Source organism: Camarhynchus parvulus, chromosome 9 (assembly GCF_901933205.1).
Source record: "Camarhynchus parvulus chromosome 9, STF_HiC, whole genome shotgun sequence".
NCBI lineage: Eukaryota > Metazoa > Chordata > Aves > Passeriformes > Thraupidae > Camarhynchus > Camarhynchus parvulus.
In genome coordinates, this window is record NC_044579.1 from 19,066,368 (window position 1) to 19,082,310 (window position 15,943).

The 15,943-nt window shown below is 38.0% G+C and overlaps 1 protein-coding gene across 2 annotated transcripts in view; it reads left to right on the plus strand.

The window, feature by feature from the left end:
• The window catches only part of STAG1 (stromal antigen 1), a 154,151-nt gene that overhangs the window by 56,881 nt on the left and 81,327 nt on the right, over positions 1–15,943 (plus strand). For both annotated transcript variants that reach the window (XM_030954533.1, XM_030954534.1), the window contains exon 5: positions 9,821–9,917. In XM_030954533.1, coding sequence (XP_030810393.1) covers positions 9,821–9,917 — 97 coding nt within the window. The remainder of the gene's footprint in view (positions 1–9,820; positions 9,918–15,943) is intronic.

The window sequence follows — 15,943 nt, forward strand, 5'->3', positions numbered from 1 at the left end:
GAGATGCTGACACTAGTCTCGTGCAGATTAAATACAAAAAAAAATTACGTGTTTGTATTAAGAAACCTTTGGAATTTAGATACAAAGAAATTGTCTTGGGAGGTGGAGAATTTGTATATGCATGTGGATATTGCATGTATTGCATGTATATGCATTTGTATATCTATGTGCATAGACACACACATGCCCAACCTGCAGGTAGGAGAAAAAGTACACAGCACCATCTAAGCAGGGGAGAGATTATATGTGAATAGTAAAGGAGTAGGCAAGAGTATTTGGAGGCCTCAGGTGCAAACAGGCATAAAGTACTTGAGCCTTAATTTCAGGAGTATGCATCGCTTGGGCTCTTTTGAAAAATGTACTGTTGGTAAAAATATCCTCAGAATTAAAGTAACCCTATAGTAGGAAAGAGAATGCAATTGAAATGTAATTTAATATTTTTAGCTTGAACTTCTGGACAATCATCTCAATGTGAAACCAAGGTTCTGTAAACCAAACTTATAAGTGTCTTTATGCTTATATTTTTCTGTAATAACTTAGAGCTTTTAATGTAACAATTAGGAATGCTTGGCATTTTTGTTTTTCATAGTTTTGATGCAGGTTTTTTTGTTCAGTTTTAGCAATCTTGTCAATATTATAGTTTTCAAGCTAGTGCCGTATATTTGTATTTGGCCAAACATATTATTTCTCAATATTTAGTTCTTTCCCTGTAATATGAACATACTTTTTTTTCTTGTGTTCCTAAGTTTGCTTCCAGCATTGAAAACCCAGGAAAATTCAATTAATATATCCTGAGATTACATGGAAATCATGTGCTTTCATTTCTGATCTATCTGCTCCTGCTGTTTGCTTTTAGAATTTTTTTTAGTTGTTAGATTTTTCTGGCTTTGTGATGCCAATTCATAAAAGTCTGTTGCTGAATTCGATTTTCACTTCTAAGCGTCTCTATTTTGGTTCTCACAGCAGGATTCATTTATTACTTCTCTTCAGGCTTATTGCTGGTTGCTTCTTCCAGGGAAATAAAATCAGTTTAATTTTTTCTATTTCAAATATACATAACTCCAGGATTGCTCTTTGCATAAAATCTTTGCCTCTGTCACAGGGTGCAGCTTGTGTCTTGCTTGAACTCTCTAAATCTATTTGATGCCCACATTAAGTTGGTATCAGACAGTTGTCAGTGGTTTTCATTTGCTCTGTAACCTTTTGTACAGTTAGTGCTTCAGAAATTGTTCTGTCAGCAGCTGTCTGTGTATGAAGTGTGACATGACCTTCTGCTCATGATTTCTGCAGGTACACTTTTCAAGTGTTACTCCATTAAGACTGTTCATAGAACTTCTTTAGTGGTTCTTGTCTTCATAGTTAAACATGATACTCTTCTGCTTTTTGTCATTTATCTCTTCCATAGATTCATTTTTTAGTTCTATCATTTTATGGTGACAGCTCTATCCTCTACATTTCCCTGCTCTGAACTTCCATAGGCAGAAGGGTCTCTATGAGCATTTCTCATGTGCTCAGCTGCCCACTGGTGGGAATGAAGGCTCGGGTGAGCCTCTGCTCTTCCAGCTGAGCTGCCCAGGCTGAGGCTGACTGCTAGCTAAAATCTGCAGGCATCTCTGCATTGATCTCTGACCCTGCTGTTAAGATGACAGGGAAATAAAGAAATTGTAATGAGATCAGATTTTGTTTAGGACTCAGACTGCAAATTTCTCATGAGTTATGAGCAGTTATCTGTAATGAAGTTTGCACTACTGGTGGCTAAACCAAGCATAGAACTGTTCTGCTTTCTCATCTGCAAAGGCGTTTTGTTCCCCTAAAAGATCAGAGAGAATGGATCATCAGTAATTATAGGAAGAGTTCAGTACCAAAACATGAACAGATCTGTGCCTTGATGATTCTGGAATATTCCATGCATTACCAGTCACCCTTTATTGTTGTTAGCAGTTCACTACAGAGCAGAGGCTGATTTTGAGGGAAAAAAACTTTTAAAAATTGCTGCCTCTGCTTATGCTCAGCTAATAAAAGGTAATCTTGGTGTTGATTAGACATAGTTCAGAATAAATATGGCTCCATTATCTGCCAGCAAGTATTTTAAGATAAGTATCCAAGTATCTAGTGTGTTGAAATGGAATTTTTCATGGTGCCACTAATTCTTCCTTGTCTCTCCAGAAATCAGGGATGCATGGGGTTCCTCACTGTTCTTACCTGCACATTGTAGCACATGGGGATTTGTGTCCTTTGAGGTTCAAGTAAAGCTGTATTTGTAGCACTGCTTACCCTGCCTTGAGAAGTCCATCTCTGGCAGTAGGACAGACTTATTCCTGATTAGAGTGACTGCAGAACCATATTTACCTTATGCAGGAGGAATTACATGTGTTTTTACATGGATTCTTGAGATTAAGAGCATCAGAGCAGCTGTAACTGGATTGCAGCAAAAATCCAACAGTCTGTCTCTGACAGTGGCAGCTAAGAAAGGGAATAAGGTGGCAAAAACGAATTTTGGGTATTCTCCCTGCCTTTGACTGTTGTCAGTTCAGGGCCACTGTGGTGTCTGTTCTCAGTTGCCTTAATGGCTCTCTCTTCTCAGAGTTTCTTTTCTCCCTCTAGAAGTGTTTTTTGCCAGATCACATCTCTGTGTCTCCCTCAGCTGTTTCTGAAAGTGAAGGTCTTTGAAGATTAAAAATATACAGACATATATTAAGTATTACCCATGCTTTTTGTGTTAAATGCATGTTTTAGTTTAATTGTAATTTATTGTATTTTAACTGCTGGATCCTCCTGTTGAAGGATGGATAATAGCTCAGGGTTTCCCCAGATTGTCTCAGGACTCCTTAGGAATTTGAGTGTGCAGTCTCTGAAGTTTACTGGGCAAAATGACTGCATCTATTATTAACATTTAAACTAGTATCTTCATTTTGCTCAATCAGTAGATTTCTTCTGTAGCCTAATCTTGCTTTGCTTTTGATTGTGTAGTACTGAATTAAAAGAAAAAAATCAAAACTAGGTACGTGTTTTTGTAGTTGTTACACTGGGAACAATTTAGCCACCAAATGAAGCATTAATTAATTAGAAGAGTATCCCTTAATACCAAATTAAATTTTCTGCAGTCATCACACAAGGCTTCTTTTCCTTTGTGATTTAATAAGATGTGAGATGATTTTGCTGTTAAGTGCCAGTAGTGCAGTGTGTGAAAGCATTTGTACCTGAAAATGCTCATTATACTTGAAGGCAGAGAAGTCTTTTGCTGTCTAGAATGTTGATGTTTTTTGAAGTGTCTGGGGTGATCTGTGAACCCTTTACAAACCATGCTAGCAAAGGAATGAGAATCAGGTGTTTTAATAAACTGATGGATCTCTTGCTGGAATAACTCCATTTTGTTTTAGCACCCCTCTAAGTATATTTTTATTCTGGTGCTCAATGTTTATGAGCAGTTTTGATGTTTTGTGGCATCATTCATGCCCATGATTGGCTCAGCTTAAACAGACACAGTCCCTGGAAATGGTGTAACATGTCAACTGTGAGAGATGAGCACCTGCAAGAGTTCTGTACCACCTTAGAAAATCTTCTTGGTGGGAGCTTTGTAAGGTGCACCCACCTGTTCTGAGCACTCAGGTGAGGAACTGCTGCTCTGAGTAGTGTGGATCTGCTGGGCAAGAGTGCCCAGCCTCAGGAGTTCCTGTGATTTTAGTCCATTTGAAAGCAGAATTTTCCCAGTACCTTTTATGTACTCACTGTAATGCCAGTAAACATTTACCATTCTAAGATTCTCCTAAGAGAATAGTTGGGGTTTTTTTTTCTTTTGGTAGTGTTTTTTCTCCCAAATGGTTCAATGCAACATGTTACATTGATTTCCCTGTGTAATTATATTTAATACCCGGTCTACTCCATAGAAATATGTATTTACACAAAATGCCAATAGATAATCCTGTATGGAGAGTATAAATCCCTTAGTTTTATTGGGAAGAAATAATTCTAGGATTGTATATTCCTTTCCTCTCTGTAGTTCAGAAATTAAAAAGTTACATAGGTAGACACTGCAGAAAACAAATTCTCATCTTTGCTTACTCTTATCTAAAGTGAGATTTTTGCATTTTTTAAAAGAAAATAATTTTGACTTATCAGGAAGTGCATGATAGGTGTTAGCAAAGTATGAACTCTTTCATAATTTAAAATTATGATCCTTAGAGAAAAAGAATAAAGCACACATCCTCAAGCTGCAGTTCATTTTTATTATCCTTATATTAGGTTTTCACTGGGTGCATCTTAGACTTTCTGCCTAGAGTTTGGAATGCAGCCAGGCACTCATCCTGGAGTGTAGTGCCCAATCTAAGCTGCATGGACTTTCTCACATTAGGAACTACCTTCTCCCCAGTAGCCATCTGTGTAATATCTTCAATTTTCACAAAATTTATATTTAAAAGGCTTTAATTTTTTTTTTTTAAACCCAACCTGAACAGATTCACTTAAATGTTTTTATGCAGAGTGTTTTAAGTCTCTCACTACTTGCCTTTTTTTTCCCCCTGGGTCCTTATTTTTAGTGTACTAAGTTTTTCTCACTATCTGTTAAAGTCTATTTTCTGCTTTTCTATTTGAGTTGCTCTTTATACAGGTTATTGAAATATTTAATGTCACAGTGCATTCCTTTTTTAATGAGTTTAAAGTTTCATTTGAATGACTTTGGGTTTTTTGCTGAAGTTTAGTGTAAGCTTTGATTTTTGAATTTTTTTCTACCTTGATGTAAACACATTGCACACCCATTCTAGAATAAATTTTTTCTTTCATATTCACTGTAAATGAAGCATGTCCATGATCAGTTGTATGAAATGGCAAATTATTTAAAGTTCTTTATACTTGATTTGCCTTGGTTTACAGTTGAGTGAGATCTTCCATTTTAACATGAACTTTGAATATGGTGTCATTTGTTTTCCCTTTTGTTTGTAGCACTGTTGCCAGATTGTTACTTAATTGAAATTGTGAAATAGCTTTTTTTGAAATCAGCTTTCATTAATATTTGGTGGGACTGTGCTAATTTACACGAGTTGGCAAGATGTCCTCTGCAGTCAGTCCCTGTGCTTCCTCCAGCACTTAATGCTCCTAAATTCTCCCACACTGTAGGAATATGAAATGGATTCATAGCTGCAAAGCCTAGAGGAGGTAATAAGATCACTAGCTTCATTATTTCATTCATTGTCTCTGACTTGCTTTTACTGGCAACCCCAAGCTGCTGTTCCTCTTCAGTACTATAAAATGCTTTGGTTTATCTTTTAGCAGACTTTGAGATGTGAAGGTCAATATTTCTGCAAGTTGATTGATTTGAAGTTATTTACTCAGGCTCATTTATTCTGCTATTTGCTTGACTTCATTTAGGCTTCTTATTTCTGTAGGGTTGCTTACCTTGGCATATTCTTCAAATTATGCTCTATGGTAGTTTTTAAAACAGACTCATCAGAGAGTTCATTTCTCTGAGATTCTTTTGAAAACCATTGCAGGCTTTGGAAAATCTTTGTACAGACTCTGTATTTGTACCATACATCATCTGCCATTTGCAGGAAACCTTGATTTTTTACTCCGTTCTCATAAGAATAGAAGCAATTTCATAATTTTAAAAAATGATTGAGTCTTATTTTTGTGATGTACCTGTATGAACTTGTTGACTGACCTGGAGATGTGGTGCATGTTGTGTCTGTGTGCATGTATCTAAGTGGGTGTGCATATGTGTCTTGACAGCAGGGAGAGGAGGAAGGTTGTTGATGTTACTGGAGTCATTTGGAGGTTTTATCTGTGGAATTGAGCTCATTGCCAAAGGAGCCTTTTCCTTGTGTCTGTGCCTTGAAGTTGGTGAATCCCAAGAGCACGGATGTGCTGCCCCTGGGCAGGCTGCAGCACATGTCCTGTAGGTCCTGTGCTGAATTTATCATGTATTTCATGCACAGCATGTAAGTGCCTATTTCCATATGGTAAATCCATGCTCCCCACTGCATCTGTAGGTAAAAACATCTGGAAGCAGATGGGTACCAGTGGAGCAGCTCATGCAATCTATTGCTGCCCTCTTTTCTGGGTGTTTTGTGCAAGTAAGCATGGAGACTTGTGGAGATGGATTCCGGGGGATGGAACCTGCTTGTAGCTACCTCCTTTCCAAAGGGGTCACCTGGTCCTTCCCTCCTGTCACCTCCTGTGCCTTCAAGGTGTTAATGATCTGTGCCTGGGACAGCTGACAGAGAGGGGCAAGAACAGGAGGTCTCTGGGCAAGGGGCTCAAATGTGGGCCATTTCCCTGAGTTTGCTCTTGGATTATGTATAAAAAGAGGGTTTGCTGTTACCTGGGGCCTGTTGGTTAGAAATTCTTGTTTTTAATAGGAATCCTTTTCTCTATGCATATTTATGCAAAATAATTCCATTTCTGGCAAGGCTTGCATGTTGCACCATTTGCTACGCTGCTGCCTGTGATTTGATTCCTTTTTTGCTTGCATTCAGTCTTTTTTCCTGGTATTTGCATTACTGCTGTTTGGTTCTTGGTTCAGTTGATACTTGGTCTCTCTTTTGGTTCTGATGTGTGTCATTTTTATTTATTCATCTAATGTTTTCAGTTTTTATAGCTCTTTTCAGTTACATCAAAACTCAACAGTTTGATTAAGTTCCAACTGTTGTAGCATATGTAGTCTGGCCTCATCATCTCCTGTTGCCTTAAACTGTAATCTCTAACAAAATGAGGCAGCCAGCATGCCAAGTGCACAGGGGCTGAGTGTGTGGGGCTCTGGATGTTATTTTGGGGCACTGATTTTTAGTGCTTAGTGAATGCAGTTTGTGTGGCTCTGTGCTGATGCTGGCAGGCCAGGTGCCTGTATGTGACTTATTTCCTGCAGCCCCTCAGTCAGTGGAGCTCTCTTGGGGTAAACACAACATTGTGCAGCTCAATTACATTGTCCAGCTCTTCACAGGTACCTGTTCAGAGCAGGGAGTTACACTGACTGTGCCTGGGTGTGTCAAATTCAGATTTTACTTCCAGCTTTGTCACTTCTCTGGGAGGTCAAGACAGTCTTTGCCTGCTATCCCTCTGAGAACCTTTGCTCTGATTTTTCTGCTTTTGTTATCTACTGCTGCCACTGAAGACTGCATTGCCTCAAGTCTGGTCCCCAAGTCTGGAGATGAGCCACTTGTCTTTATTTTTCTGTAAATTGCATGATGATTTTGGGTTGAGGTGCAAGTGCCACGCTGGTAGGACAGAGTGGGCCCCCAGTGCCCAAGGACACAATGTGTCCCACACAATTCTTTTTGTATGACAGATAAAAAATAGACATGAGAGGAGCTGCACTGATGCTGCAGTTTGAGATAGCGCTGCAAAAATAATTTAAGTAATTTTATAAAAGAAGCAGAAGCAAAATTTAAAGGTATTCCTTCACAGTTTTTTCCTTGGCTCCCCATTTTTTAAATCCAGGTGGGTTCATTGGGAGTATTTATAGCGCAGTCCATGAGAAGGTGCAGTGGTATGGCTGAAGGGGCAGTGTGTTGTAGCAACAAACAGGAGTAAGACTGAACGTGGGAGGGAATTTCTTGGGCCAGCCTTACTTCCACAGGGAGTGTTTTCTATGAAACTCAGCTGTGGATAATGAACAGATGCTGGGAAACATTATGTATTAACACTCAGGGAAAGCAGCTGAGATTTCCCAGGCTCAAAGAAGAATATAGTAGACTTCAGAAACTGTCAGGACATGCGTGACAAGAGTGGGCAAGAATAAAGATACAGAATTATTTCTGGGCAAGCCACATGGCACAGGGTAGGATTATTCTGCCTGGAAAGAGGTGACCAGATGGAAGCATGGAAAATGCAAACAAGGGGTTGGAATTTGTTTTTTCTTGTTTCATAAGAATTGAGTCACATCAAATGGATCTAACAATTGGCAAGTTTAAAACACAACTATTCTTTCATTTTGCAGTGAATAATTAACCCTTGCACACTGCTGCAAAACAATGTAGACATAAAGCTGGTTTAGACAGACACATCCATGAGAGAAGAAATTTGCTGGGGTCTTAAGGGTCTGGGTCAGTAACTCAGAAATATCAGTATATTTGTGCCCTTTTCCTATGCTTTTCCCTGCATGTGTAAGCCCTGTTGGGCAGGTGAACCTGTACTCTGGCCCTGCATAGCTGCTATTTTCTTTAGTGTAAAAAAATAGCTCTGGCAATTGCATGTTCTGATATCTACAGTAATAGAGCTGTTCAAACAAATCTTGTAAATTGGTAGCACACCAACAGCCTGGCCATTAAGCTCTGTCAATATTTGGTGTAGTAAATACTTTTTACATTTGGCTACATTTGGTTTCTGTGCCCTGGAGAATTTTATTGATTGATTGAAATGATTGATACTTCCAGGAACAGGTCTGAATTAATGATTAAATAACAGTGAGATAACATTCTAGATAACAGGTTTTGTGCTGCTGCTTCCTCAACTTATGTGAAGCTTAGAGGCCAAGACTTGCTGTCTAATTTCTTCTAAATAGCAGATGGACCCCTTTTTAAGATTCCTTCTCCTACTGGGTGTGTGTGTGTTTTGGGAGGCAAAACCTGTGAAAACTGAGTTTCCTGGCAAATTGGGTGTTTAGAGATTGATGCTGCTTGTTGGATAACATGATAGTACTGCTGGTCTGCTCGTGGCTCAAGGGTGAGTGTAGTGATGTGTGTTAAACATGGAGTGCTTTGGCTCAGTTCAGAGTTCTCTGTGTCTCTGGGATGTACACAGGTACTTTGCTGCATCCTTTTCCTCACACACCTGCCAAGGGTAGACTTGGGCGTCTGCACTTGGATAAACTGGAAACTGCAGAGGGATTTTTCAAGATCCCTCCTTTTACAGCTAATTAAGAAAAAGGCAGATTTTTCTAAGAGATCAAATTGTTTGGATTTTTTTGTCTTTCCTATTGATTCCTTTTCAGCATGGTAGGAGCAGTTGTGTGGGCATGGTGGGTGTTTGTATGTGTGTGTGTCTTTTTAAATTTAATTTTATAGAAATTCATTGTAGACCTGAACTGTCCAGAATAAACTAATCTATTTGCGAGGTGTACTCTGATAACATAATCAAGCTTTTCCTAATGAATGCTGTAGCATGTGTGGAACAGAAAAGTTTCTTTTCCCTCATAAAATGAGTAAAGAATAATATTTGATTACATTAAATATACACAATTCCTTACCTAAGTGTTTCTGTAGCTGAGGAGCTTGGAATATCAGAGATGATGAAAATAGCTCATGGTTAACTGTAGTTCTGAGGGCAGTTGAAAACTGAATGAATTTCCTATCCTGTGATCCAGGTAGCTTACAAACACTCTAAGTCCAACTTCTGTGTATTATTTTATTTACTGTGTATTCCTCATTATATTTTGTTTTCCTGAACTATTTACAGTGTTCCTGAGTGACTGACTGGGATATTCACTATGCAGTATAAAATCGGTATTTATCCCAAGTATTTCTATTCATCAGTTTTCTGAGAATATGTTGGTCATTCTGAATGGAGTAACAATATTTGGTTTTTTTCCACACAATTTTAAAACTGAAAAAATTCTCTAAGTAGTTTTGGGGAATTACAGTAATTTCAACTTGAACTTGTGTTTATAGAATATAATACCAGAAAATGATGCATATAATTCTGCTCTCTAACAATATTTGTTCTGTCTCCACCTTGAGAGAAGGTACATATATATCTGCATTTGTATGCATGTATAATTATGCAAAATAAATGCTCAGTTATAAAATTATATTCTGAACAGAATAAGTCATTTGCCTTTAATAAAGCACTTCTTAAGAGTCTCTGATAAGTATTCTTTTTTTCTTGACAGTCTGTGGTGGACGACTGGATTGAATCATATAAACAAGACAGGGACATAGCACTTCTGGATTTAATCAACTTCTTTATCCAGTGTTCAGGATGTCGAGGTACAGAACATGAGAAACAAGTTGTATAGAATAAATCTGACCTACAAACATGTGTTAATGCAAATGCTGGTAAAGATGAGCGAGACTCTTGGATTGGTGCTCCTTGTGTGCATGGTTTGTATAGAAATATTGTCTGCATTCCAGAATAACTTGATTTAAAGCTTGTTCGTCAAGGGCTACCCTTTCTCTTTCTCACTTTCCTGTCATCATGCTAAAGTATACAAATCCTCACAGAGACATTCTACTCATCATCAGCAAGAGACAAAAGATCTGGTACTCCAGGTAGGCATAACTTTATTTTCCCTTTCTGTTTCTTCCCAATTTTTTAATTGAAAAAACTAGTAGGTAACTATACCTTAACTGTGATATTTTTTCTTTCTTTTTAGGAGAATGATTTTTTTTTAAACTGAAGAGGAAGGAATCAGGCTTCAGTTCACAGCAAGAAAGATTTCCTGTGGATGAAGCATCAGTGTTATTTGTTCCTCTGTGATCCTTTATCACGTCAGCAGCGAGTGCCCTGCCTTTTATACCCTACTTAAGCAGTCTCCATTACCAGGCATGCAGCAGTCAGCCATTCCAGCATTCTGTTGCCACACTGTGCCTTCTAATGAATTTTTCATGTGTTGTCTTTTTTCTGTTAACTCATCCTTGAAGAGAGAGAGAGCTCTACTCTCTCTGTTGTGCCCAAAACCAAATTATTTACTGTTTTCTGATGCTTCCTAGAATTTCCTTTGAATAGAGTTGAAAATAACCCACAATTCAGAAATTCTTTTTCTCCATTTTGTATCTGATGTGGGAATACACCTTTAAGCATCAAATAGTCGGATAAAAGTCCTTTTTCTTCCTTCTTCAGTATAAGGTGAAATCTTAAGCAGTTAAAAGCATCAGAGAAAAGAAATAGGAACCATCAGCAGCTTCAGCAGCCCTTTTTCAAAGCTGAAGGAAATAAACTTGTTTTGTGGATGACAAGAAGGACTGGAGCTCTTGGAGCATTGTGTAAAAGGGCTGAAGGGCTGAAGGTTAGAGCTTAGGTTACCAGCCTGTGTCAATGTCTGCACTGTTCACACAGAGACCATGAAACATTTTTTTGGCTGTATTTGGCAGCTTATGTGAAAGTAGTAGTATTCTCTGTGCTTTTCCTTTTTTTTTTTTCACCTCTTTCCTGAAGTCTATATATTAAAAAAAAAAAAGGGAACCCCACAAGAATTTGGGCAGCATTAAAACAAAAGCATCTTTGGCCATATGTTTATATTGTTGATGCAAGCTTTTGGTGAAGGCATGTCATAAATATCTTCATTCTCCTGCTGCTCTCTAATTTATTCTCCCTTTCCTTTCTTTCTCCTCATTAGAGAAAGCAGCACTCTGATAAGACTCCTAGTTTTTAAAGCCCTTGTTGGTGAGTGATGCAGGCTGAATGCCCACTGTCAGCCATATGCTGCTGGAGCAAGTGCTTCCCAGAAGAGCTTTCTGTGACTGGCTGGGAGGCAGCTGCACTGCGAGTGCCTGATGTCATTGACTTACTTGGCTTTTCTTTGAATGGTGACTTTTCATTTTCATTGCTCTCCTCTGTATCCCAGGGCTATCTCTGCTGAGCTTCTTTCAGTGCCTCCTGCTCCCAAACAGCAATGGTGGGATAAAGGAAGCAAAAATTTCCTATCCCCCAAGTCTATAGTGTGTTTGGGAGATTTATTTCTGTTCTGGAATTTTTGCAGTGGCTACAGTAACAGCTGTAGAACAGGGTTAATATCCTGGCAAATAGTGCAGTTCTTTCCAGTTTCCAGTAATATACTTGTTTTCTAGAATAAATAAGAGCTTCTCAGAAGAGAGTGGATTTTATTGGTAGTCCACTTAGGGTAAAGTGCATACTAAGCTGTCCTTAATGGAAATGAGAAATAGGGGGGTTGTTCTGTATGTTGTGAGGGAGACAAAGATTCTTTTTCATGGGAAGATCATATGTTATGACATCCTTATTTCCATATGAGACTTCCTTGACATTCTTGCTTATTTCTATTCCTCATAAATAACCACCCTTTGTGAATCTCAATGATTGCTTTATCTTCCTTAATTTTCTTCTTTTCAGTTTGCTCCACTAACATTGTCTTGGATTCTCCAGCCTCCTTTCCCAAAGCTGGATCTAAATGCTGACTGATAATATATCTAAGTTTGTGATCGTTAACTGAAGGGAGGAGGACAGCTAACTTGGGACAAAGTTTCTCAGGAAATTGTGAACTTAGGTTTATAAATCTACCGTTTCAATAGTGCTTAGAATCACCTTATATCTAAATATATGTAAAGTACATTTAGCTTGATGTGTCTTTCAGAAATTTTGAGTAGGTGGAAGAGTGTGTGTCCATTTACTGGCTTTAATTGGAAATCAAGGCACCAAACTGTTTCATTTAGCAGCACAACTGACCCTGAAAAAATACCTCTCTGTTTAGAGAAACATTGATTTTCATGTATTTATCCCATTCTGTTGGACAGCACAGATGCTTGAATGAACCTCTTGGCATCTTCCAGCTTTGCTTGTAGCTGTTGCTGAAATGAGAAGTGATCTCTTGTAAGTATGAGTATGCAGGTGTATTATGTAAATTGTTAATACTAATAATTGTTAAATTAGTGGCTTCTGCAGGTGAATGTAAAAGATCTGTGCAATTTAAAAGTCAATAAATAGGCATTCAATAAATATTCAAGCATGTGTCCTTTGTCAACTCTTCTGATTATCTCTTGAATGTAGGTCCATTAAAAACATAGGAGATTAGGTTTTAGTGTGACTCCAGTAATCTTTCTGTGTTTTTACAGTGCTGTTTGGTGTAAATGAGAAGTCTCTTGTATTGAACTGTCAAAACATCTCAGTTCAATAAGCAGATTTGCATGGGAGTTGGTCACTTGTCATCTTTCCTCTAGTTTGCCTGCTCAATCTGTACATTTGTTGCCTTTGCTGATTTTGATTACAAAGAAGTTAAATGGTTATGTAAAGAATTTTTCTTTATCTTGCTTGCTTTTTTCCTTTGAGAATACAAAAACGTCCCTGTCTTTCACAGCTTGTGTGTGTAGTCTTTTCCATCATGTTAGGTTGAATTTCTGTGGCAGAAAAATGGTTAACAATAACTGATACATTCACTCATTCACTTTTTGTTTCTGACCCTTTTAAAATGTGTTGCTACTTCTAGAGGGAGGGTCTTGGATAAGATAGTACTTTAGAAAGGTCAAAAGGTAAGTGTTAAAATACTACTTCTTTGTGGAAAAACAGCTAAAATGCTGTTGGCAGTCCTTGAAAATAAAACAGCTATGTCTATTGGTAGTAGGTGTTTATTTTCCATGGGATTTACAATCTGTAAAGCAGGTGGTGTGGTGTATTTACTTTCTTATTTCTAAGGCAGGAGCAAAATTTCAGAGTTTTCATTATTAGGTAACAGGGAACTTTTTGACATTAGCTTGCTGTAATGATAAAGCCCTTTTTCAATTAAGTGCCACTGGACTGGGGGTGGAGGTGTATCCACACTACTGAAATTTTCATCTCCTTTGTTGTACTTTGGTCTGCAGCATTGTGGATTCAGGCACCCTCCTTCCTTGCAGAAGTGTTGCAGTTCAGAGTTTTCTGGCGGTTTTTGTAAGCTCTTTTCCACTGCTTTTTTGTAGGAACATATTTTTGGTTTCCCCCTTTTTTCTCTTCTTCTTTTGAATGTTTCTGTAAAGCACAGCATTGAGTGCTGAGCTCTGTGAGCTGGTTGCAAGCAAACTGAAATGTCTAATCAGCAATATGTACGAGAGGTCCCAGAAGGATTATAACTGTGTCAGTGTGATGCTGCATCAGGGCTAATTAGCTCTGCCTCTCAGACTGAGTAATTAGCTCAGGTATCCTGCTCTGCTGCTATGACAACCAGGCTGTTTCCATTTCTGGAGCTCCCTGGATTTAGAGCTGACTTGGGTATCTGCATGGCTGTCAACTCGTGCCTTCTGTTATTGATAGAAAACAAACAGAGCTCCTCGAGCACTCTGACCTTTCCATATTTTCAAGGCAGAGAGCCATGCTTGTGGAATAATTTTTTTTTTCCTAACCAGAAGCAATTAGTGGTTGAAACAGCCTCTTGAGCTGTGAAGGAAAACCAGCCACTGAGTCCATGGGAGAAAAGAAGCTTTCTTTTGCAGGGGAAAACGGTCTCACGTAATTGAAGAGGAAACTACTTGACTGCTTTCAAGTGCACAGTGAAATTATTCCCATTCCTTCTCTCTCATCCATCTCCATCATTAGCCTTTCTTCTCATCTGTTTTCTGCTGGGTAGCCAAAAACCTGTACATTTTTAAGCAGGTTTTCAGATGCGATCATTGATGAGCAAATATTCCAGCTGTCACCTGTTGGCCTGGATTGCTGGTGCTGCTTAAGGCTGGGTTTTTCTTAGTTGTGAGTAAGCAGAGATCTGTCTGACTCTATCCCCAGGGCTTAAAACCAGACTCCTTTGTGGAACTTTTCCTGTGAATCAAACGCTTGGTGTTCCACATTGTCTTCCTTCTTCATCCTTCAGTGCCTGGTTGTTCCTCACCTGTTCTAGATCCTCTGTCAAATTCTGATTGAATGGCACCAATTGTGCCAATAAGTGCAGGAGTTCTGAGTTACCTTGCTCATTTTGGTTTTTATTAATATGAGCTTAATTAAGGGCAAACCAATAGATTTCTGCTTTGCCAAAGGAAGTTGAAGGTTAAAATCGGGAAAAAGCGACATAGAGTAGCCATTGTATGGTCTGGCAAAAGCAGTGAACAAGCAAACGCTTACTTTGCTGTCTGAAAGAATTCAGAAGCAAATTAGCCAAGAAATAGTGTTATTTACTCTGATTAATAATATCTTAATAAGGGGGTGTAACATGGTAATTAGAGAAATGGTCTAAAAGAATGAGTTGTTCATGGTTTTGTTTTGTGATCAATGGAATCGTTGTTCTGTACAGGTGGATGTTATGGACCACAAAGAAGACTTTGGTAAATCTAATTCCCTGCATATGGGCCTTTTGCAAGGAACTGCAGAGAGAGAAATCTGGCTGATCTTGGCATGTGTTAAAAAGCTTTGCCTCTTGAGTCATTCAGTTATTATTAAGAAGTTGGTATCATAAATATTTTGTATTGTGACCAAATTAGAAAATACTGCAATTCATTGCATTGGAGCTGGTATTTTTATCAAGTGTATAAAGTCTGTTTTCTCACAGTTTCTTCAACTAAGTCCCTTTTAGTGTGTGACTGTAGGGGAGAATGTTACAAAGTAAAAACTAATATACGTTTTGAAAAATTGGTATTTACTTGTGTAGGATTTAAGTCATAGCAATGGCAAGGATTTCTAAAATATTTTGTATGCATAGTATAAAGAAATAAATTCACCCCAATAACTCTAAAGCAGTTAAAAACATGCTGTTAACCACATTAAAAATGGGAAGATTAGACTGTAGGATGGAAATGGCTTGATCTTAATTTCATGTGTGATATAGATAAACAAGAGCTGAACTTTGTACTTCCTGGTTCTGAGCCTTGAGGTAATTTTTACAGTGTGTTTATCTTGAAGTGAAAGCTTACAAAATTCAAACTAAAAGCAAGGTGCAAATTGCTGGTAAGTGGAAGGTAAATCAGATTACTAGGCATACATTAAATTTTTCATTAGTTCTTTAAATGGCTATAGGTAGGGTTAAAAAGTTCATATCAGACACTTGATAATTAATATGGTTGTGTCAAAATAATTTTTTTTTTGAAGAAGTACAAATAGTTAATATTTGTTGACATTCTGGAAATTAAAGCTTTGGTTTTGTTGTGTGTATAGTTTTAAATCAAAAAGGTTTTTACTATTTCTTTATTTACTGCTGAGTGTATTTGTACTTGTCATCTCATGTATTCTTTCTTCCTTACTATTTCTTTTTCCTCTTCTTTAGCTATTCAAAGATTCTTTGGCTCTAAGGAAAGTGATTGTAATTTCTTTTAAAATTCTTTTAAACTCTGCTTGTTACTGTCTTCTGGGGATGAGAAGGGTTGAAAAATTTTTAAAAATCCCA